The sequence below is a fragment of the Ornithorhynchus anatinus genome, chromosome 7 (genome assembly GCF_004115215.2).
Source record: "Ornithorhynchus anatinus isolate Pmale09 chromosome 7, mOrnAna1.pri.v4, whole genome shotgun sequence".
NCBI classification, from domain to species: domain Eukaryota; kingdom Metazoa; phylum Chordata; class Mammalia; order Monotremata; family Ornithorhynchidae; genus Ornithorhynchus; species Ornithorhynchus anatinus.
In genome coordinates this window covers 43,719,578-43,743,848 of record NC_041734.1, presented here as the reverse complement: position 1 = coordinate 43,743,848, position 24,271 = coordinate 43,719,578, and the positions used below count along the sequence as shown (strand labels likewise).

Below are 24,271 nucleotides of genomic sequence, written 5' to 3'. Positions count from 1 at the left end.
TGACTCCCAAGCCCATGATCTATCTACTAGGCCATGCTACTTCTCACGTTTGCAAATTCCTCTGAGAACTTTTCTTGAACCCATCAGCATTGAACCATTCAATCAATCAAATTTTACTGAGCGCTTATGATGTGCAGAGCCCTGTACTGAGTGCTGGAAGAGTACAATATAACAGACTCGATACCATTCCTGGTAGTGAATCCATAAGACCCTAGAGCTGCTTCCCTGGGTAGCAATCATTCAAACAATTAATCGACACTCAATTACACCACAGCCAGGTCAACCATACACCACTGAAATAGCCTGGTGAATATTTCAGGCCATGAACATTGGCATGGCTGCTGTCAGAGCCCAGGTCTGTTGATGAGGTCAAATGTTTTTGTAAGGTCTATGGAAGCACAGTAGAGTTTTCCTGACTCTCCCCGTAAGATGACCTCATGCACATCCCCCTCTCAGAGCAACTTTAGGGTCCAGATTCCTTAACTGCAACCCTACCTTCTCCACAGAGGGTGTCTCGTAGTAGCCAATCTGGTGGTTGAGTTCCCGGCTCAGTCGCAGGCTCCACGTGGTCCCCTGGGTTCTCTTCAGTGACACTTTCAAAAACTATATGAAGACATGAGGCAGCAGAATAGAAAACCAAGGCCAAGGCTTTCCACAGGGCGGTCTACCAGTAACCCCCCTGGCTGACCAACTGCTCCTTACCGCCATCTTGGGTGCTTTGAGAAACTAGGGTTAGCACGTTTTCCCTATTCTCTTAGGATCCCCAAGGAACAGACTGCCTGTACCATCCTGCGTCCCACCCTGCCACCTGTTTACCTTCACCAGTTTGTCCTCCCAGATATCCTGGTTCCAAGTATATTGACTGTGCGCTGAAAGAGAAAGTGAAACAGCATTTGACAAGGGGAGAGCTGTGCACATCTCCTTATCTGCCTAAAACTATGGGGCGGGGGTGGGGGTGGGGGAATAAGTCAATCCATCAATGGTATTTATTGAGGGATTACTATGTGCAGAGCACCGTACTAAGTGTTCAGGAGAGTATGATACAACAGAATTAGTGGACACATTCCCACCCATAACAAGTTTAAAATCTAGAAGGATAAGAGCTGGAGGAAAAATATCATGACATCTAGTGCATCCCTCAGGGGTGCCAAACCATTTATTAGCATTATCTCAGCCATCCCCTCTAAACTGGAAACTGGTTGTGGGTAGGGAACTTGTCTACCGCCTCTATTGTATTAGAATTTTCCAAGCGCTTAGTACAGCGCTCAGCATACAGAAAGAGCTCAATAATTATCATTGATTGGTTGGTTGATTGATTTATCCTAGTGAAATGCAAGGAGAACCGACTGGGTGATTTTGTCTCATTTTATGACTGGGTGATTTTGTCTCATTTTACAGGTGGGGAAACTGTCACAAAGCAAGGCAATAACTTGCCCAGGATGTAAGTCGATCAACAGTGCCACCAGACCTCTTTCCATTGGGCCCTAATGGATTCCAACCCCATTGTTACGGACAGGACCACTGAAGAAACAGTAGCTCACAAGGATATTTTTAAACCTAAAAATGTTCATCAACTGCTTTGCACACAGTAAACGCTCAGTAAATACAACTGAATGAACTGTGAGCCCATGTGGCACAGGGATTGGGTCCAACCCAGTTAGCTTGTATCTACCCCAGGGCTTGGAACACTGTTTGATGCAGAGTAAGCACTTGACAGATACCATTTTAAAAAATCAACTTAAATAGTGGCGCAGTAAATCAGACAGTACCAGAAGCAACGCAGTAAAATCTCATGCCTGACTCAGGAAGCTGCCAGGCTTAATTGCTTAGGGTAAAATGAGCCCCAATATCAGAAGCAGATAGGCAGTGAGGATGGAAACATTGGTGCCAACTTCTCATTATGAGTATGGGGGATGAAGGAAGATTTTAGGAGGGATTATACAGACTGAGAAGGGACAGGCTTCAAAGGCCTAGCAGGTCTGAAAGCCACCATTTTGTGTCATCTCAGTTCTGACTTTGAGCGCCATGTGGGACAGGGTCTACATCTGTCCTGATTATCTTGTATCTACCCTAGGTCTTAGTACAGTGCTTGGCACACAGTAAGTGCTTATCAAATACAACAGTTGTCATTATATCTCATTGTCAGAGGTAGTTACCACAAGAAAAGCTTTCACCTTCACCCCAGCCTATGCCTTTTATCTTTTACCTCAGGAATCTGGTGCCTAAAGGGAGACAGGAATGCAGACAGACAAGGCACCTCGAGAGCACTCCTTCCATCTTAAAGTGCCCAAGACAGAGCCAGGAGCATTGTGCCAGGGTGAGGGCTAAGCTCCCGGTGGGTAGGTAATGTGTCTGTTATATTTTACTCTCCCAAGAGCTGAGTACAATGTTCTGCACACAGTAAGCACTCAGTAAATACCAAAGACCCTAAAAACCCTATCAGAAGCTCAGGACAAGTGCTACTCTGGTCTGTGGACAGGGAATCCTGGGAATTGTGTGTAATTATCAGTGTCAAGCTTTCATCTGGAGCATGAAGGTGCACTTGGGGAGTGGGCATCGATGGGGGCAGGGTACTGGGAGTGGAGAATATGTGGAAGAAGAGAGGGAAAGAAGAAAAAAGGGAAGAAATGGAAGAGGATGGGGAGGAGGTGAAAAGTAAGGAGAAAAGGAGGAAGAAAAGAGGAAAGAGAAGGGGAGGAGGAGAGAAGGCAGGAAAAAAGGCATTCAGTGGTGCCACCTCCTTCATGCTCTTTCTCTTATACCATCCTTCCTCTATGGTCTAGACTGTAAGCTTGTTGTGGGAAGAGAAAGTCTACCAACTCTGTTACACTGCATGCTCCCAAGGGTTTAGTACAGTGCTTTGCACACAGTCAGCACTCAGTATGATCGACTGACTCATTGGTCCTCCCTGGGCCTTGGGGCTGGATGCAGGCAGATTCTTTCACCCCTGCTCCCAGGTCCCAGGAGAAGAAAAAGCCCTCAGTCCTTCTATTATGCCCCTGCCCCATCCATCTCAGCAACCTGGGGATCCCCCAGAGAAGCAGCATGACTTAGGGGATAGAGCCTGGACCTGACAGCCAGAAGGACCTGGGTTCTAACCCAGCTCTGCCACTTGTCTGCTGGGTGACCTTGCACAAGTCACTTCACTTCTCTGTGCCTCAGTTACCTTGTCCACTAAATGGAGATAAGAGTGTGAGCCCCTTGTGGGACAGGGACTATGCCCAACCTGATTACCTTGTATCTATACCAGCACTTAGAACAGTGCTTGGTACATGGTAAACACTTAAAAAGTACTATAAAAATTATTATTAACGACATATGTAACACCTTTGTTACAGACATAGATCTGGGCCAGAAAGTTGCGTTACTGTGCCTTCCTGCAAGGTTCACATTGCCATGGCTGCTGCAGAGCTCTGATCCACCCCATCCCTACTAGGTCCCTCAGATTCCTAGAATGGATGAGGTATGGGTGAAGCTGGAGGACGGCTCCCACTCACAGCAGGGCCCACGACTAGGTAACTGCCTGCATCCAGGCCTGGCACTCAGTGAGGACAAGAAGGCCAAAGGCTTCCTCCTCGGTGTCCTCCTGCTGCCAGGGAGGGCCAACAGGTGGAGCGGACATCTTGGTTCTACCTCTGGACTTTTTCTGGTGCCTGATTCATGTTTAGAGTGGCTAGCCGTCGCTGTCTGCTCTGCCCCAAAACCCTGACCTCTCTTGCCCCCACGGAGTTGATGCCTTTCTGTCCTACCCTTAAGTCAGCAGCTGTTATTGCTGCTGCCATCTACTCCCCACCCATATCTGGTCAAACCCACTGACCCCTTCCTTACCTTCCAGGTACTGAGTCAGAACCGGAATTTCCACTTCCCACAGGCCAGCCATCGAGGGGGCGATGCTCGGGAACAGAACTTTTAGCAGGTGTAGCATGGCCACACCTCGTCCCTCTCCTTTGTAGGGAGCTGACAGGAGCACCTGTGGGATCATTAGAAGGAGCATAAATCGAGGTCTAACAAGCAGAGAAATATCCAGGGTTCTTTCTTCCTGAAGGAAGTAAAAAAGTCCAAGCTCAAGCACTGTAAGTAGCAGTATGGCCTACTGGAAAGAGCACAGGCCTGGGAATCAGAGAACCTGGGCTCTAATCCCAACTCTGTCACTTGCCTGCTGTGTGACCTTGGGTAAGTTACTTAACTTTGCAGTGCCTCAGTTTCTTCATCTGAAAAATGGTGATGAAATCCAATTGCTTCTCCTTAGATTGTGAGCTCCAATGGGGAACAGGGACCATGTCTAACCTGATTATCTTGCATCTTCCCAGCACTTAGAACTGTGCTTGGCATGTAGTAAATGCTTAACAAATATCGTAATTATCATTATTATTATAACCGCAGCATTTAGAAAAGTATTTGACACATAGTAAGCGCTTAACAAATGTCATTTTAAATTAAAAAATAAAACAGAGTCCACTCAGATTGGAAGGGATAGTGCTTATACTGATTAGCAGAGATCTTGTATAACTCAAACTACGCCAACCCCAAAGTACTTAATGAGTGTCATATGCCCTGGAAATCCTAAATACATCTTTGTTGTCAATAATCCCCAGCCCCACAACACTTATATCCCTTTTCTTATATTCTGCTCCTTCCCCTATCTGTAATTTATTTTAACATCTGTCTCCACCACTGACCTGTAAGCTCCTGGAGGACAGAGAACACATATACCAACTCTACTGCACTGTTCTTTCCTAGAAACTTAGCACAGTACTCTGCACACAGTAAGCACTCAATAAATACCATTGATTGATTGATTAAATGATAGTATTGATAATGAGAGAAGACTCCAAGGACATAATTTCAACCCATCGATCAGCTTCCTGTGTTGGCTCCTCCTTCAGAAAATGACAGAAGGTTTATTCAGGTCTTTATGAGTTGCTCACCAAGAGACGGGCCAGTAGTTTGTGGGGAGCCGGAAGTTCCACTGGAAAGAGAAATCAGCTGGGATCAACACTTAAATCAAAACTGGCCCTGTCCAATTAAAGTACGTAGGCCTTTCTGGGGAAGGAGGGACAAACTGGAGAATTGCAGGTCCCCAGAGAGATAGGGTCTGTCCCCACCTTACAATGGGCAGAAAGCCAGAAACCATACATCTCCCAACCTTGTCCTCTCCTGCCGCAATCCGTGTCTAAGGTTCTTTCCCTGGACTGCCTCTCAGCCAGGTTGGTCAGACTGATGCAGATGGGGGTCAGTGCCTCAGTGTACTCAGTCTCCATGATATAACCCAGCAACTTCAGCCAAAATTCCTGGAGGGGAGGGCAGGAGGAAGAAGATCAGTTTCATCTGGCTTTTCCTTGACTTGACCTCAGATCATGGGAACTCCTGCATAGGAAGTGGTGCTGTGAATCACTCACATTGATCACCCCACTGACTGACGCAGTGATGTGCTGCACGGTTTCCATAGTAATTTTATGAACCATCTTCTCCTCCAGATCTGCCAGCGAAGAGCTCTCTTGGCAATTCATCTGTAGATGAGATCAATTAGAGGAGCAGTGTTGCCTAGTGGAAAGAGCACGGACCTGGGAGTCAGAAGAACCTGAGTTCTAATACTGGCTCCTCCACTGGTTTGATGTGTGACCTTGGGCAAATCACTTACCTTCTCTGCACCTCAGTTACCTCATCTGTAAAATGGGGATTGAGACTGTGAGCCCCATGAGGAACAGGGAATGATTGTCTTGTACCTACCCTAGCACTTAGTACAGTGCCCGGCACATAGTAAGCTCCAACAAATACCATTAAAAAAGAGAAATCAATAGCTAGGGATCTGTTTCCTGGTTGGCATGGAACTAGGATGTCCAGGCCTGGTCTTTACTGCTGGTCCACTGGGTTTTGCTTCCTAAAGATACAAAAGACTTAGTAGAGCACTTGGGCCTAAATCCTTCAGTCATTCATTCATTCAAATCATTCAACCACATTTATTGAGTGCTTACTGTGTGCAGAGCACTGTAGTAATAACAATAAAAATAATGGCATTTGTTCAGCACTTACTATGTGCAAAGCACAGTTCTAAGCGCTGGGGAGGATACAAAATAATCAGGTTGTCCCATATGGGGCTCACAGTCTTAATGCCCATTTTACAGATGAGGTAACTGAGGCACAGAGAAGTTAAGTGACTTCCCCAAAGTCACACAGCTGAGAAGTGGCAGGGCTGGGATTTGAACCCATGATCTCTGGCTCCCCAACCTGTGCTCTTTCCACTGAGCCACGCTGCTTCTCACTGTATTAAGCAGTTGGGAAAGTACAATATAACAATAACAGACACATTCCCTGCTCACAGTGAGCTTATAGCCTAAGAGACATTTGACTCACTCGTACTAGCCCAGCTCCATTCACTGTTAGAGGAAAGGCACGTGAGAATCAGCTAGATGGAGAATAAGAATAGCTTTACTGAAATATGGCAGAGGCTTCCTTACACAACTCACTTTCCCTTACACAATGGGGAGATGACAAAGACGAGGGCTTCAACATTAGGGCAAGAAGACATTTCTAATAAATCACAGACAAGTCTTTCCCCTGAGAGGCAGATGCTGAAGAGAAAAGAGCACTTAGGATCCAGGGGGCTGAGTACTTATTCCAGCATCACCCCGAGCTATGAGGGCAAGGACCTCCGTTTTCCTAATGCAAAATGGAATAATAACGGTTCTCTATTCCCAGTTGAGAAGATAAAGGGAAGAAAAATATGCAATATGCTTTGAGCTCCGTGAAGAAAAACATTATAGAATTCAAGATGCTGCTAAAAGAAGTTTCCCTTGGGTGGCTGGAATGATCGCCCTCCCAACTCCAACTCTGACTCCGAATCAGAGGATAAATAATGAAGATAAATGGCTTACCATCTTGTAGGTGGATAAGATAAGCTGCAGGGAAACATATCTCAGGCCCCATCCTCGGACCCTCTCCTGGTGTCCGGAAATGGCCAATTGTCCGATGACCCGAAGGATGGCGACTTTCACCTGGTGGGATAGAAAACATGCGTTTCATGAGTCATGAGCAGAGATTCAGCACTTCAAGGCCAAGCCAGAATGATAATAACATTAATAAATAATAATTAAGATATTTGTTAAGTGCTTATTCTGTGCCAGGCACTATACTAAGCGCTGGGGTGGAAACAAGCAAATCGGGTTGGACACAGTCCCTGTCCTGCACAGTGCTCACAGTCTTCATCCCCAATTTACAGATGAAATAGGCACAGGGAAGTGAAATGACCTGCCCAAGGCCACACAGCAGACAAGTGGTGGAGCCAGGATTAGAACCCATGGCCTTCTGACTCCCAGGCCTGTACTCTATCTACTACAGCATGCTGCTCCTCAAGCTTACAAAGGCAGCAGCACATATTTTAAAAACGCTTTCAGAAAAGTAGGGTTAGGATAGGCTTCTGGCACTCCACTATCAGTTAGCCATTAGGTCCAACAGATCTTTCTAGAGGAAAGATGAAAAATCAAGTCTTGGGCCATATGGAATGGATATTTCCTCAGGGGGCTCTCCTTCCTGTTCAGTGTTATCCCTTCAAATGCATCCTCTTGACTGTTCACAATGGAGAGGGCGAGCCTGGTGGCTCGAAACAGGTTCCATGGTTATTAGTGACCACGGAGCAACGTTTGAGTCTTGTCTAGGAAATGGATGGCTCTTTTCTTCCCCTCCTCTAAAACGATTTGATCCTGTTCCCCACCCTACTCTCACCTCGCTGCAGCTCAAGAAGCCTTCCCCAACTAAGCCTTCCTTTCCTCTTCTCCCACTCCTTTCTGCATTGCTCTGACTCACAGCCCCACAGCACCTACGTACATATCTGTAATTTATTTATTTGTATTAATGTCAGTCTTCCCCCTCTAGGCTGTGAGCTCGTTGTGGGCAGGGAATGTGTCTGTTTATTGTTATTTTGTACTCTCCCAAGCGCTTAGTACAGTGCCCTATTCACAGTAATCACTCCATAAATATGATTGATTGAATGAATGAAAGAATGGGCACCAAGAGACTGTAGAAAGGATTATAATAGCAGAGAGGTGCTCCACCATGAAGCGGAAAGCCTTCGTGACTCTGTCAGGACTTCCATTCTAAGAGACCCTCTGACCGCCTACCAGAGGCTGCCACTCAGCCTGGCCCAGGAAGCACAGTCCCTAGCAGCCGGACAGCAGACAGAGGCCTCTCACCCATCCTCACTTCCCTGATAAGACAGGGAGGATTTTGAGGAACTGGACAAGGAGTCAAGAGGAAGGATTCTCCCAATCTAGTCCCAACCACTACCCCCTCTCTCCAGCCCTTTTCTTACCTTAGCCCGAGGGTCGCAGAGACCATTTTTGATGACCTTGACTGCAAGGTGCAAGGTCCTGTTGCTCATTTCGGGCACTGAAAGAGACAGGGATACAGAGCATCACTTATCTGGGGGATTTGGGTCCATGCAACTGGCTCAACCCACCACCCGTTGTACCAACTCAACCTATGAGGGAGGGTGGGTGTGAGTTGGGGCAGAGTGGGTCGAGAGGCAGGGAGAAAGTCCTGTTAAAAGGGACGCAGCATGGCCTAGTGGATAGAGCCCAGGCTTGGGATTCAGAAGGACTTGGGTTCTAATCCCGGCTCTACCACTCGTCTGCTGTGTGACCTTGGGCAATTCACTTCATTTCCTCTGTGCCTCAGTTACCTCATCTGAAAATGGAGACTAATAATAATAATGATGACATATGTTAAGTGCTTACAGTGTGCTAGGCACTGTATTAAGCACTGTGGTAGATACAGCAAATCAGGTTGGATTAAGACTGTGAGCCCCATCTGGGACAGGGACTGTGTCCAACCTGATTTACTCATATCCACCCTACCGCTTAGTAAAGTGCTGGCACATAGTAAGCACTTAACAAATACCACAATTACTATTATCATTATTATTATATGGAATTAGGAATGTTAGACTTGGCAGTAGTGGAGATGGGGTGAGATATCCAAGAGTCTGACTCCTAATCTGTACAGTTTGAATGGAACAGAGCTCTAACATTGATCGCTGATGTGCAGAACTTGGGGCCAGAGAGGGCCTGACCTCCCGACACTCACCATCAGCACAGATGACTGCCCGGAGGAGAGTCAGCGTTCCCACACGAATGGCCTCCTTCCCCGTTTGCATTTGGTGGCGGAAGAATCTCATCAGATCCATGGGGTAGGAGCGTGCTATGGGGGAAGGAGGTGAATCACAGGGGGGTGTTTGAGGGCTTCTCACCTCTCCCTCACATCACAGATAACTTGTGACATCTCAGAACCCGAGTGAAACTGACATCTGCACAGAAAAGCAGTGTGGACTAGTACAAAAAACACACAAGCCTGAGAGCCAGGAGACCTAGGTTCTAATTCTGGCTATGCCACTTAGCGGCTATGTGATCTTGGGCTAGTCACTTAACTTTCTTTGTGCCTCAGTTTCCTCATCTGTAAAATGAGGATTAAATACCTGTTCTCCCTCTTCCTTATATTGTGAGCCCCATGTGGGGCATAATCTAATGGGGAGGAAAAACAGGAATTTATTATTATTATAAATAATAATATTTATTAAGCACTTAGTATGTGCCAAACACTGTACTAAAAATGGGGTAGATACAAGATAATCAAGTCCCAATTCAATGTGGGACAGGACTTCTGTCAAATCTCTTTAATTATAGCCACCTCAATGTTTAGCACAACGCTTGGCACATAGTAAGCACTTAACAAATGCCACAGTTATTATCAACAGTAGTAGTAGTAATAGTAGATTTTTGATCAATATAATTTTTTTCCTAGGGACTTTCAAGTTCCCCCCATATTATAGAGGGGGAAACTGAGGCTGAAGAGCTAAAGGAGCAGGTATGAAATTTCCTGGCCAATCCTGGGCACAGAGTCCACTGTGAATGTTAACAGCCCCCAGTTCCTGGAGAATTAATTGATACAATCCAAGGAGTCCTAAATCCAAGCTTCAGGCCTCCAAAATGAACCACTTCCATACTTCATGTATGCTTCCTCATTCCTTTTAAGCTAGTTATGGGCCTGGAGCATGTCTGCTAATTCTATTGTATTGTACTCTCCTAAGCACACAGTACAATCTCCACATAGAAAGCACTCACAAAATACCATTGATTGAATGATTGATTACCTAGGACAATGAAGCACTGGACCACCTCAGCCAAGTTCTCACTGCTAAACTGTTGAAATGTGGGAGCCTTGGAGCACACCTGGAGTATGAAGAAACAGGGGCAAGAGAAAATGAGTCAACAATATGAGAACTAAAATGTGTGGAGAGGCAGTGTGGCCCAGTGGACCAGCATGGGCTTGAGAGTCAGAGGTCCTGGATTCTAATCCTAGCTCTGCCATTTGCCTGGTGTGACCTTGGGCAACTCACTTGTCTTCTCCGGGCCTCCAATTTCTCATCTGTAAAATGGGGACTAGACTGTGAGCCCCAAGTGGGACAAGAACCCAGCATGACCTCTTATCTTATATCTAACCCAGCACTTAGTATGGTGCTCGGCACATATTAAGTACTTAAACACCAGCCCAACAATTAGTGGGCTTGTTTGCACCAACTACATGGTAACTTGGAATCCAGGGATTTGGTTTCTGAACCCAACTGGGACATGGGCCTGTTGTGTGACTAAGGGCAAGGCACTTAAACCTTCTCTATATCTGTGAAATGGGCATAAGGTACCCGCTCTCCCTGCCTCTTAGATTGTGAGCTTCACAGGGAATAAAACTTGAGTCTGACTTGATGATCTTGAAGCTAGCCCAAGCTACAAGAACTTGGCAAATATTAGGAACTTAAAAAATGCCACAATTAATTAAAGGTCTTCCAGGAACTAATGCTGGGATCCAGTAGCTCTGGAAGGTCTATAAGGTCTGGTTTTTTTTGTTGTTTTTTTTTTTTAACAGTACTTGTTAATCGCTTACTTTGTGCCAGGTACTGTACTAAGCAGTGGGGTAGATACAAGCTAAGCAGGTTGGACACAGTCCATGTCCCACATGGGGATCATAGTATTAATTCCCATATCACAGGTGAGGTAACTGAGGCACAGAGAAGTTAAGTGATTTGCCCAAGGTAACACAGCAGACAAGTGGCAGAGCAGGGATCAAAATCCAGGTCCTTCTGACTCCCAGACTTGTGATCTATCCACTAGACCACGCTGCTTCTCAAGGCAAATCAAAAATCACCCATACTGAGATCACCACATTCAGAGTACTCTGTTCACCCCAGGAGTGCCAGAGTTTATTAGAGCAGCAGAAAACTATGGTATTTAAGAAGGGTTTCTGGCCAGGCAAAGAGAGGTAGTAAAGCCTCATAGAAAAATCACTGAGCTGGGGTCAGAAAACTTGAATTCCTGAATTCAGAGGTGACATTACTGACATGCTAGACAAGACAATAACCTTACAGAGGTTTTCCACCTGTTCAGTGGGAAGAATGAAATATTCACCCAATATATCTTTCTGAGAAGTGAGAACGAAAAATATTTAAAATCTGTTCCATGAGCAAAGAAACTTGGTTATAAGCTATAAGCTCTGGGTACCAAAGAAAACTATAAACAGATACACACACAAACCCATATTTTATTTATACATATATATAGTACTTTATATGTTATACTATTTTATATATATATACCATATATCATAAATATAATATATCCGGGGGGGTGTATATAGTAAATCAAGAAAGCCCTCCACCGCACTGCACAGCTCAACTTCCTTTACCTGGATGTGCAATTCAGTAAATATGGTGTGCAGCTGTATTCTGGGCACAGGCATTTTGGTGGCCACTGAGACCTCCAGAATCTGTCTCAGGATCTAAAAAAGAGGTGAACATGATGGTCAGGACCAACTCACTTGGCACCACCCCATAACAGAGCACCAAGTGTGAAACCCAGTTCATCCATTGGAGGAGTTAAACCTTTTTCCAAATTCAGGGTGAATAAAAAGTCCCTGAACCCCTATTGGAAGCCATAAAACTAAGAGTCCCTGAACACAAATACAAATATATTTCTCAACTTAGTGTTCTTAATTATTACCACAGAAATAATATTAAGCAAGAGTGCTAAAAAAGTATAGTTTCCCAGAGGAAATAATAAAAATGCATTAATCTTCCTTTTCCAATAATCATCAACTGTCTCTTCCACCCTCTTCAGCTCTTTGTTGCCATTACCAACTCCCCTCCTAGTCCCACTTCTGCATTTCTTGCGGATTATGACGTTAAACCTTCCAACTCTCACTCCCTTCTCTTCTCTAGTCTTTCAGCATTTCCACCTTTTTTTTATGATCCCACTAAGCCTCAGTCATCTGGAACTGTCTATCTGGGAGACACCCCATAAAGCTGAGTGGAAGACTCAGAAGCCAAATGTATAAAAACCTTTGACAGGTTCAGGCTGAATAGTGGAGACTCAGGAAAACCCTAAAGTTGGGGTCACTGCCCTGAAAGTTGCTGGGGTACTAGTCTAAGAGGCCTTCCCCTATTAAGCCCTCATTTCCTCTTCTCCCACTCCTTTCTATGTCACCTTTGAACTTGGATTTGCACTTTTTAGTCACTCTTCCCTCAAACCCACAACACTCATGGACATATCCGTAAAGTATTCATTTATGTTTATGTTAAGGCCTGAGTCCCCCTCCAGACTGTAAGCTCACTGAGGGCAGGGAACGTATCTATCAACTTTTTTTATATTGTACTACCCCTCAAGTGTTTAGTACAGTGCTCTGCACACAGGAAGCCCTCAGTAAATACGATCAATCGACTGAGGACTGATCGAACTGTCCCACCCACCCTGAAGGGTCCATTGCCCACTAACACCTTTGTTTGTCCTAGGTGATTCCCCACCTGGGTGATGAAGAGGGCCTCAATGCTCCCTTGGTATTCAGCCAGGAGCAGAGGGGTGTAATCATACACCTGTTCCCGCAGCTCTGGGATGGGCAGCAGCAGGCTGAGCATGGGCCGGAGAGACTTGATCACTGCCAGCTTCACCTATTCAGATGAGAGAGAGAGAGAGAGAGAGAGAGGGACACAGGGCCTCAAATGCTTTAGCCTTCAGTTGCACTCACTGTCCGTACCACTCATGAACAATGTGCTACCTTCCTGCCCAAGATGCCAGTTTTCCCCTTCAGCCAATAAGACTAGTCTGTGACTTGCCATTACATGGCCAGGGACAGTGGCTTTCTGCAATCCTTCAGAAACTTCTCCGGTGGAGACTTCCTATCAATTCCTAAGAGAATATTCGATTTGTAGTGGTTAGAAACATCTTTAACTAGCTAACAATTAGCCTCCCTCGATGTCTCCTTGAGCTCTCTGCTCTAATATGCTGGTGCTCTTTCCATGAAGCAGTGTTGCTCGGTGAACAAGACAGAGATTTAGAAACACGGATAGAGTCAGTTCTGCCACGATATGGGCTTTCATTATGCGATTTGGATAGAATGTTATTGGGGAATGTACTTCCTGGAGTGCACATCTGTCCAGATTCAACACAACTGATGAATCGGCGCAAGGTGGTGCTGTGTTGGAAGGCACTGTATTGAGCACAGGCAGGGTGACAGTCAAGATTTGAGGATAAGAACGTGACTCTTTGTATCGGGTGGTCCCTCAGGAACATCCTTCCTGCACTACAAGAGAACTGACTACATGGTCCATTCTCACACTCCAGAGAAATTGCTGGGTTCAGCTTTTGTCCTTTGCAAAATGGGGGGCTCCAAAAGAAACCTAGCTCAAAGGTTAACTGGAAGTAAAATCACTACTGGCAACTTTGAAAACAAATATTGTAATATAAATAGGAAATAGTAATGCATCAAGTAGAATACCCCAGATTTGATACATTAAATATATGACACCACAGGGATTACTCCAGAGTTCACAGGGCTAGAATTCTTATTTGGTGGTAGAATTCTGCCACCAAATCTACAGACAGACAATCCTGCAAAGTCTACCTAGGGAGCGGGTAGTCATTCATTCATATCGTATTTATTGAGCTCCTACTGTGTGCAGGGCACTGATTTAAGCACTTGGAAAAGTACAGTAACAATAAACAGACACGTTCCTTCCTCACCACGAGTTTACAGTCTAAAGGGTGGAGGGAGGAGGAGGCAGCAAGGTGAGTCACCCAGCCCAATGAGCTCCCGGGTATTGCTTCAGCCATGCTCAAAGTGGACCTGTCCAGGGATGAAGTCTTGGGGGCCAAGGGGAAAACACCAACACCTAAGCACCAGTGGTGAATCTGCCATTTGAACAACTCTTGGCATGGTCCCATTAAGAGCATCACTGTACTGCTTTAAGAGAAGAAGGTGACAGTGAAGCAGAATAATAGCACTCTTCAGTAGACGCCTCCAGGAGCTTGGGAGGCAGTGGAGAATGGGGCGTTATGAATTTTGGACTATGCCCCACTTCATCCTGTAAGACCCACCAAAGACTTTCTGGGTAAAATTCCCCTCTCCCTTCTCATGCCCACAAAACCTTTGGGTTTAGACCATAAACTCTCCTACAGACTATAAGCTCCTTGTGGCCAGGGATGTGTCTACCAACTCTACCGTACTATACTCTCCCAAGTGCTTAGTACAGTACCCTGCACACAGTGAGTGCTCAATAAGTACCATTGACTGCTTGATAGAATTCCTCTCTCCCTTCCCCCAGACTCAAACAATGTCACCTTTTTCAGAAGGGCAAAGCTGGACTTCACAAGTGCTATTTCTCACCTCTGCATCTTCACTTCGCAGCCAGTCCGTGATGAAATGGCGGTACACTGGCAGAAGTTTATTCATGAAGTGTTCGTCGGTCATTATGGGGTATATACTGTCCTCCCAGTGTTTCAGGTAGAATTGGATTGCTTCACAAAATGCCTCCATTGCTTCATGGAAATGCAAAAATGGACGGTTTAGGATTTTCAAAGATCAACAAACCATATGGTAATGATAATTACACCCAAATTTTGCCTTCCTTCTAAAGCTGAAACTACTCAATTGTTTTTTTTTTCCCTTGGTGCAATTTCCATATATTTTTCCTTTCCTTCCAACAATATTTTCAAAGAACACTTACTCTCAAAGACCTAGGTAACTTTTCCCCCAAACAGATTTTGCAATTAACAAGTGTGCTAACCAATCCCAAATAAACTTCAAAGAACTAGAAGAGGAAACACCTTTTCTCTGCTCATCTCCCCGCCATTTTTCCCCTTTCAAACCAATAAAATACAAAGAAAGATTGAGTGCTTTAAATTTTCACTTACCACTGCATAACACCTGCCGTATTTTCGACCCATCCGCTAATCTTAATGTGGAGAGGATAGTGGCTAGAGTGATACCCATGTATGGCATGAACTCAAACACTGCAGCGAAGGGACAGGAGGAGAATTAAGAAAGGAAAGGAGGAGGGGATTGTAGTATAAAATAGAGCTGAGGGTCCCATGCAGGTGAAGAAGACACCTGTGGACTTTTCCTTTAATCACCAAAGGCAAAGATGGGCAACGGTGGATGGGGTTTTCCTCTTACCATTAGCATTAGCCAGGTTGGCTAAGGTGGTGAGGATGAATTCATCTGCCAGAACGAGAGGTTTGAGGTGATGCTGCAGTTCATACATGACGATGCTAAAGTGGTTGCGGGAGAGAGCCACCAGTGTGGCACTGGCACACTCGGCCAATTCGGAGGCCTCAATCTGAAAAGGGGAATAATAATATTGATAATAATAATAATAATGGTATTTGTTAAAAGTTTACTATATGCCCATGTTTGTACTAAGTGAGGGGGTAGAAACAAGATCATCCGGTTGGATGCAGTCACTGTTCCACATAGGGCCTCTACTACAGTCTAAGAAGGAGGGAGAACACGCACAATCTCCATTTTACAGGTGAGAAACCTGAGGCCCAGAGAAGCTAAGTGATTTGTGCAATATCACACAGCAGGCAGATGACAGAGGCAGAATCCCCAGGGTCTGGTTCTTTCTACTAGGATTCCATGCTGAAATGTGGGAGGACCCCCAAACTAAGACTCTCAAGGAGAGCAGCCCCCTACAACTTTCAACCTATGGCTCTTACCTACTTTTGCTTCTCTTCTAACCTCCCCCTGCACCAGAAAGCCCACTTCTCTTCCTCAAGACCAAAATCAGTTCTCCTTCTCAGGGAATAAAGGATCCCTGGCCTCATATTAGAGAGATTCTTCTGTCTAGAGAAGCAGCGTGGCTCAGTGGAAAGAGCACGGGCTTTGGAGTCAGAGGTCATGGGTTCAAATCCCGGCTCGGCCACTTGTCAGCTGTGTGACTTTGGGCAAGTCACTTAACTTCTGGGTGCCTCAGTTACCTCATCTGTAAAATGGGGATTAAAACTGTGAGCCCCACGTGGGACAACCTGATTGCCCTGTGTCTACCCCAGCGCTTAGATCAGTGCTCTGCACATAGTAAGCACTTAAATACCAACATCATTATTATTATTATTACTACTCAAGGGGCACAGGCCAGTTCAGCTTTGTAGAGATGTGCGTAATACAAAGAAACTATCAGCCTACAGAAACCAATCCACAAACTTTCCACCAGACTTTCTCTTTGTGCCCGCATCACTGTGCTGATGAGTTGTAAGCTCCTTGAGGGAAGGGATTGCATCTACCTACTCTACTGTACTTTTCCAAGCACTTAGTTCAGTGTTCCACATGCAGAAAGTTTCATAAATACCAGTGATTGACTGACTGGATCTAGAGGTACAGAACAAAAGAAACCCAAAGAGTAGTTGACTCTTTTGCCTCAACCACTTTTCACTGAATGCAATTTTTTCAGGGCATCAATCTAGGGTCCCATTTTAATGAACATGGCTGTCCCATGAGTCTCAACTCCCTGCCCACCTGCCAGCCTGGGTTTTAGGGACATGTACTAGGAGCTGACACTAGACAAACTCTCTAGGAAGAACTTAGTATCTTACCTGCACATACACATATGCAAGCTCTTACCTGACCATCTCAAATATTAGGTACTGTATAAAGTTAATTGATAATCAGTGCATGCCCAGCAGGTTCAAAATACAAGATACACAAGACTGGTGTGGGAAGACAAATGAAGGAACCCACAAAAAAAAAGAATCAAAATTGAACAAATGCATAGAGTAAGTTGATCTGTATGGCATGGCTCTATTTCTAGTCCCAGCTTTGACACTTGTCTGCTATGTGAACTTGGGCAAGTCACTTGACTTCTCTGGTCCTCAGTTACCTCATCTGTAAAATGGAGATTAAAACTGTGAACCCCACTGTGTCCAATCTAATTTGCTTGTATCTACCCCAGCACTTAATACTTTGGCACATAATAAGCATTTAAATACCACAATTATTATTATGTGCAAGCCAAAGAGTAAGTGGATTCAGTGGGTGGAGAATGAACAGGGAAACAAACTGGAAATCATAAATGGGGTGGTAATAATAATAATAAATGTTAAGAATTTACTATTGCCAAGTTCTGTACTTAACGCTGTGGTAGGTACAAGATAATCAGATCCAACACAGTCCCTGTCCCACATAGGGCTCACAATCTTAATCCCCATTTTAAAGATGAAGTACTGAGGCACAAGGGTTAAGTGACTTGCTCACAGGCTAAATTTGAGGGAGAACAGGAATTGAATCCCTATTTTGCAACTGAGGAAACAGAGGCAAAGAGAAGCCCGAGTTCACAAAACAGGTAAGTGGCTAGCCTAGGTTTGGAATCTGTAACTTCCAGGCCCGTGCTCTTTCCACTAAGTCATGCTGATTCTTTGTTATTACTCAGCCCTTCCATTTTCTCAGGGACAGCTTCATGGAGGAGATGGGACTTCTGGAACTGCTTTAATGACAGGTGGAAGACTATGCAGAATGCTGCAAGCTCATTGTGGGCAATGAATGTGCCTATTTATTGTTATATTATACTCTCCCAAGCACTTTTACAGTGCTCTACACACTGTAAGCATGCAATAAATACAATTGACTGACAACTGTGTGGTGATGTGTGCCAAATTCATGGGTAGCCACTAGGGGAAAGGCTCATAGGCATGATGGTTGGATTGGATAATAATTATGGTATTTGTTAAGCGCTTCCTATGTGCAAAGCACTGTTCTAAGTGCTGGGGGGCGGGGATACAAGGTGATCAGGTTTTCCCACGTGGGGCTCACAGTTTTAATCCCCATTTTACAGAAGAGGTAACTGAGGCACAGAGAAGGTAAGTGACTTGCCTAAAGTCACACAACTGGCAAGCGGCAGAGCCGGCATTCGAACCCATGACCTATGACTCCCAAGCTGGGCTCTTCCCACTAAGCCATGGTGCTTCTCCAGAAGATATAGATAGATTCTCCCCTCAGAGGAGGAGGCTTAACTGATGAAGCCCATGAACTGACTTACCACTTGGGTCATCCTCAATTCTTTGGAAGCTAAAACTACCAGGGCCTGCACAGTCTCATCATCCAGCTCCCCTTCCTGATGAATGATGTCCTGGAGTATGATGTATATGCTCTCCTTCCTTCTGAGGGAAGTCTGGGAAGGAAACAGTAAAGGAGGCCAGAATTCCTCAATGATGACAACTGGATTGGGGTTCCGACAGTTCCAACACACATTAGAAGATCTTCTGTGGGTTTGGCTAAACCTCCAGGCCACTGGGTCATTCCCCAATCTCCTGTGCCCTCTGCTCACATGACTATACCCCTACAAACACACACACACACACATACACACACTGAGCCTACAAAACCATGAGAAAAAATCCCAATCGAGCAGCTTTCAAGGAAACTCCCAGACTCTTATACCATATTACTGGGACCACTTGAGATTCTAGACTGTGAGCCCGTTGCTGGGTAGGGTTTGTCTCTATCTGTTGCCCAATTGTACTTTCCAAGCGCTTAATACAGTGGTCTGCACACAGTAAGTGCTCAATAAATATGAATGAATGAATGAATGAATGATGGTCTACTTCATTAGGATGCAATGAGAGAGTAGACAGAGACAATCTAAAAGAAATAGGCTCCCCACATGGGAGATGCTAGTGACATACATGACAGATACCAGACACACAGATGAACAAGACATTATTTGCATTATGCCAGACCCGCAACATAACGAAGTCATATGGAACATTTTGAGGAAGCTCATCAGCACCTGGAGCATTTCTCTGGGGACATTCCCTGATCCCTTTCTCCAGAGCCACTGCCTTCCCCTCCTAGGTTCATATCACTACAGGAGTCACTTCCAAGTCTGGGGCTCTGTGTCAGGGAGGCAGGCTGGCTTTTAAAATAAAAAATACCAAGCCAAAAATACTGGCAGGGGACAGATCAGGTGAAAATTAGAAGAACGCCCACCCTATTGCCAAAGCTGACTTACCTCCTCCAGCTGGAGGCTGTGGATGAGGGCGGCCATCACAGCGGTCGGATTGGCATTGGCTTTCTGAATGATGATCATGCTAGCCAGAGTCTTTCGCATCTTGGGTTCTTGGTCTGCTTGACTGTTAGAGCTGAGGTTTTCCTGCTCATCTTCATCCATTATGTTCAGGAGGTTGGTGACTTGTTGGAAATCACCTGAAATAATAAAGCTTCCTGCACTTTCCTCCAGGGAGCTCAGAATTATTTCCAGACATGAGTCCTATGAGGTATGAGGTCCCTGATAAATATTTATCTTTATATTTTGCCCCTTTTACAGAAAAGGGACTTTTCTTGCCCAAGATCATGTAAACTATTAGAAAAGACACAATCGGGCCAGCCTCCCAGCCCAGTGCCATGTTAAAAAGAGAACCAGTGGTTCAAGGGGCACCCGCCTTGGCCGGCAAACCTCTTATGATCAGAGGAAGAAAATTAAATCCAGTCAGGATCAGCATTAGGCAAAATTGTAGACAGGCCAAACTTTCTATTCAGTATTTGCTGAGGGAGGTTGCCAGGGTTAGCAGCATGCTCGACTTGCAGTTATATCTACATCAGTCAATCAATAGAAATTATTGAGCACTTACTCTGTGCAGGCTGTACTAAGTACTTTGGAGGCTGCATCTCGGCCACTTACCAACTGCGTAATCTTGGGCAATTAATTTAACTGCTCTGTGCCTCAAGCTCCTCATCTATAAAATGATTATTGAATACCTTTTCCTGCCCCTGCTCCCCTCTTTCTGTGGGAATGGGAATGTGCCAGATCTGATTGCATGGTATCTGCTCCAGCAGTTGGCACAGTGCTTGGCACATAATAAGCATTTACCTAAAGCCATGATCATTAATATTATTTTATTAAATTATTATTATTTTTACAATCCTTGCCCTCAAACTTACACTATAAACAAGTTTTCACTCAGCACAGAACAAATTTTGATCTCCAAGAAAAATACACCAAGGTAAAGATAAAGCCCTCTAGATTGTAAACTTGTTGTGGACAGGGAATATGACTTTTATATTGTTGCGTTGTACTCTCCCAAATATTTAGAAAAATGCCCTGCACAGTAAGTGCTCAATAAATATGATTGGCTTATTAAAAATAATAATAATAATATTTGTATTTGTTAGGTGCTTATTATATGCTGTGCACTGTACTAAGCTCTGGGGTAGGAATATACAATCAGCTCAGATATAGTCCCTGTCCCACATGGAGCTCACAGTCAAAGGGAGAAGGATAACAGGTATTTAATCCCCATTTTACAGATGAGGAAACTGAGGCAAAGGGAAGTCAAGTGACTTGTCCAAAGTAATACATAAGGCAAATGGCAGAGCCGGGAATAGAATTCAGGATTCCTGATTCCCATTCTCTTTCTACTAGGCCATGCCAGTTCTTGATGCTTATTTGTCAAGAAACAGAAACCCTTATAGTAAGAGTAGGAAGTACTGTTCATAGCAAAATTGATTTTGACATATCTGGTTCACACTGCCCTGGATAGGGAGACACAAACTCACCCCAAGAGCCGGTCCTAAGGCCAGCCCGGTTCCCTTTCCCTGTCAATCCTAGGAGTAGGGGGATGCGACTCCTTCACCTCCCTCTCTCAGGACTTCCCCCAACAGCTCCATACTCTAGATCTAGTGGATCTCCAGTTGGATCTAGTCTGTGATCAAACAAAGACATGATGAGGGGGCACATGAGCCTGACAACCCAATAAAGTCCCACCGGAAAGCCAGGTAGTCTTACAGCTGGTGAGTGGCTCAGGAAGGCCAAGATCCTTCAGCTTCTCGTCCATCATCTTCTATGCCTGTGGGGGAATGAGCTGATATGTGAAGAACAGGGAGGGCTGGAGACCTTTCCTGATTCTCTTTCTTGTTATTTAGGATTTCCCAAGATCCCACAGTAGCCAGGTCGGAGTTTAGCCAGGCCTTCTAGATAGAGGAGATATCTTCCCCACCATTGCAGATCTGTATTCAAAGTCTTAACTCCCCCAAGGCTCTCTCAGATGTGCCTTTCTCTGCTAAGCTACAAGACTTGTTCAGGTAAAGGAGAACAAAGAAAAGAAATAGCCACTTAACCACTCAAATGATTGCCAGAATCCATATCCTCCCTTAGGGGATAATTGGAACCCCTCACTAACCACACACCTTCAAAGCAACCTAAGGATAACCACCACTCCCCATCTCTAAAATGAGAACAATAATAACAGCCTGTCCTTACTTCAGGGAGAAGGTGTCCAAAAAAAATTGCAGGAGTGTCTGCAAGGAAACATAACCTTTGCCAAAGCACCCTGAGTTCCAAGGGGAAGATGATGTTGGTATTTAGTATTTGGTAAGCGCTTACTATGTGCAGAGCACTGTTCTAAAGTGATGGGGTAGATACAGAGTAATCAGGTTGTCCCACGTGAGGCTCACAGTCTTAATCCCCATTTTACAGATGAGGTAACAGGCACAGAGAAGTTAAGTGACTTGCCCACAGTCACACAGCTGACAAGTGGCAGAGCCTGGATTTGAACTCATGATCTCTGACTCCCAAGCCTGAGCTCTTTCCACTGAGCCACACTGCTTCTCTAAGAGGCACTATGGTAAAAAATCCAAGGCAAGCATTAGTAGTGATCCACTTTTGTGCCTCAGAACCTTTTGGGCCTTACCTTCTGTGACAATTAAATTTAACCTGGTTCTGCTGTCTCTCCTATCTAGGCACCAAGTGCTCAGCGATACACCCTGACTTCTGGAGGAGAAGGAGCAACTTTTCCTCAATATCCTTTTGAAGCAGATAAGGGGCTGTTCCAAGTAGAGAAGCACCATTGTGGTGCTGCTGAAGACACAGCTGTCTCTAGACCAATTCATTAAACTCCGTTGAGAGGCTGACCACTGGGAGTCGAACAGTAGAATCTCAGATGGGTGGGTCTATTCTAAGCACTGGGGTAAATACAAGGTAATCAGATTATCCCATGTGGGCTCAATCCCCATTTTACAGATTAGGTAACTGAGGCACAGAGAAGTTAAGGGACTTGCCCAAGGTCACACAGCAGACAAGTGGCGAAACCAGGATTAGAACCCACAGTCTCTGACTCCCAAGCTCGTGCTCTTGCCACTAGGCCTTGCTGCTCCTCTTACAAGCTAACTGGGTCGGACCCTTCAAGACTGTGAGCCTGTTGTGGTCAGATTGTCTCTGTTGCTGAATTGTACGTGCCAAGCACTTAGTACAGTGCTCTGCACACAGTAAGAGCTCAATAAATACGATTGAATGAATGAATGATGCATCTCTCCCCACAGCCAGCAGGCCCCAACAGTCCGAGTGACCCTCAATCCCCACAGTCACCCTGAGGCCTATTGAGGGGAACTCACTGTCTAACATACTTACGCAAGCGCCTTTCCGCAGACCAAAAATGACCATTCTCACCTTAAGAAGGGCAGAATTAGGCTCATTGTTATTATCCCTCAGCTTCCCACCCCTCTAATTTCTGCTCTTATTCTCAAGCCTCCTTCCCTCTTCCTGCTTCTCTCCCTGATCATTATTCCCTATGAAATTCTAGCCATTCAGGCTTCTCTGCTTTCTAGAACACCTAGCTTCCCTGCTCCCCACACCCCTAGTACACCCCTGGCCCCTGTTCCATTTTTAACCATATTTATTAAGCGCTTTCTAGATGCCAGGCACTGTATTAACTGCTGGGGTGGATACAAACTTATCAGGTTGGACACAGTCCACATCCCACATGGGGATCAGAGTCTTAATCCCCATTTTACAGATGAGGCAACTGAGGCACAGAGAAGTGACTTTCCCAAGTTTCCAAGTGGCGGAGCCGGGATTAGAATCCAGGTCCTCTGACTCCCCGGCCATGTTGCTTCACCTCATTCTCCCCCAGGATGTCAATGGCTCCTCAGACCCTCTCCTCACCCCAAGTGCCAATAGATCCTCACCCGCTCCTCGCCCAAGGCTTTCCCGAGCCCTTATTCCTCCTGCATATCTATAAGCCTCCCCCAGAGTTTATAAACTCATGCCCTGCTGTTCCCCCACCCCAAATGTCCCCTCTAAATCTCCCCTCTGCACTCCCTGTTTTCACCAACACCACCCACGTAGGCCCAAACTGTACCATTCATGGAAGTTCCTGGAGCGGCCTATACTTCCCTTCCCAACTGGATCCCTAGTTTGCTCTCCAACGCCCTCTAAACATACTTCAAGCTGGCAAAGGTATTTGGAAATTCCATTCCAGATGGGATTTTGAGCTCCTTTCCTAGGAATCTGGGACCTGCCTATTCAGAAGAGCCAAACAGAAGGAAACCTTTTGCACAGTTGGTGTGCAACAGCAAATCATTCCATTTCAACGGAAAGGTGGGGGGGTGGGTAGAAGAGGAGGAAAGGAGGAGGGTAGGAGAGAAGCTTTTTCCAGCCCTCTTCTAGGAGTCAGACCTGGGTTCTAATTCTGCCTCTGCCCCTTAATTACTGTGTGACCTGGAGCAAGTCACCTCACTTCTCCGTGCCTTGATTTCCTCATCTGTGAAAATGGGTTGAAAAAGCTGTTCCCTCTCCTCCTTTTATTAAGAGCCCCACGTGTGGCATGGCTCAGTGGAAAGAGCACAGGCTTGGGAGTCAGAGGTCATGGGTGATAAACCCGGCTCTGCCACTTGTCAGCTGTGTGACTTGAGCGCCCCATGGGACAACCTGATCACCTTGTATCCCCCCAGCACTTAAATCAGTGCTTTGCACATAGTAAGTGCTTAACAAATGCCATCATTATTATTATTATTACTGACAGGGACAGTCCGACCCTATTATCTTCTAGCTGCCACAGTGCTTGGCACAATAGTAGGCATTTAATAGATACCACAATTATTATTATTATTTGAAAAGAAATAGAAGGAGAGAATGAGAAGGTTATTTCTAGTACATTTGGAAAGGGGGAGAGTGGGTGCCTGTGGTTGC

General features: G+C 45.3%; 1 protein-coding gene across 1 annotated transcript in view; it reads right to left on the bottom strand.

Moving 5' to 3' along the window:
- Positions 1–23,604, bottom strand: part of MROH2A (maestro heat like repeat family member 2A) — a 55,562-nt gene extending 31,958 nt beyond the window's left edge. Inside the window, exons 1-20 of the mRNA XM_007669072.3 lie at positions 23,525–23,604; positions 22,712–22,750; positions 21,092–21,152; positions 19,319–19,512; positions 18,347–18,478; positions 15,493–15,655; positions 15,231–15,329; positions 14,704–14,855; positions 12,845–12,988; positions 11,731–11,823; positions 10,145–10,223; positions 9,082–9,195; positions 8,309–8,385; positions 6,876–6,995; positions 5,400–5,510; positions 5,147–5,291; positions 4,929–4,969; positions 3,829–3,970; positions 817–869; positions 496–603 (exon numbers count right to left, since the gene is read on the bottom strand). Of these exons, the coding sequence (XP_007667262.1) occupies positions 496–603; positions 817–869; positions 3,829–3,970; positions 4,929–4,969; positions 5,147–5,291; positions 5,400–5,510; positions 6,876–6,995; positions 8,309–8,385; positions 9,082–9,195; positions 10,145–10,223; positions 11,731–11,823; positions 12,845–12,988; positions 14,704–14,855; positions 15,231–15,329; positions 15,493–15,655; positions 18,347–18,478; positions 19,319–19,512; positions 21,092–21,143 (2,019 nt within the window). The 5' untranslated portion in view covers positions 21,144–21,152; positions 22,712–22,750; positions 23,525–23,604. The remainder of the gene's footprint in view (positions 1–495; positions 604–816; positions 870–3,828; positions 3,971–4,928; positions 4,970–5,146; positions 5,292–5,399; positions 5,511–6,875; positions 6,996–8,308; positions 8,386–9,081; positions 9,196–10,144; positions 10,224–11,730; positions 11,824–12,844; positions 12,989–14,703; positions 14,856–15,230; positions 15,330–15,492; positions 15,656–18,346; positions 18,479–19,318; positions 19,513–21,091; positions 21,153–22,711; positions 22,751–23,524) is intronic.
- Between the last annotated feature and the right edge of the window lie 667 nt (positions 23,605–24,271).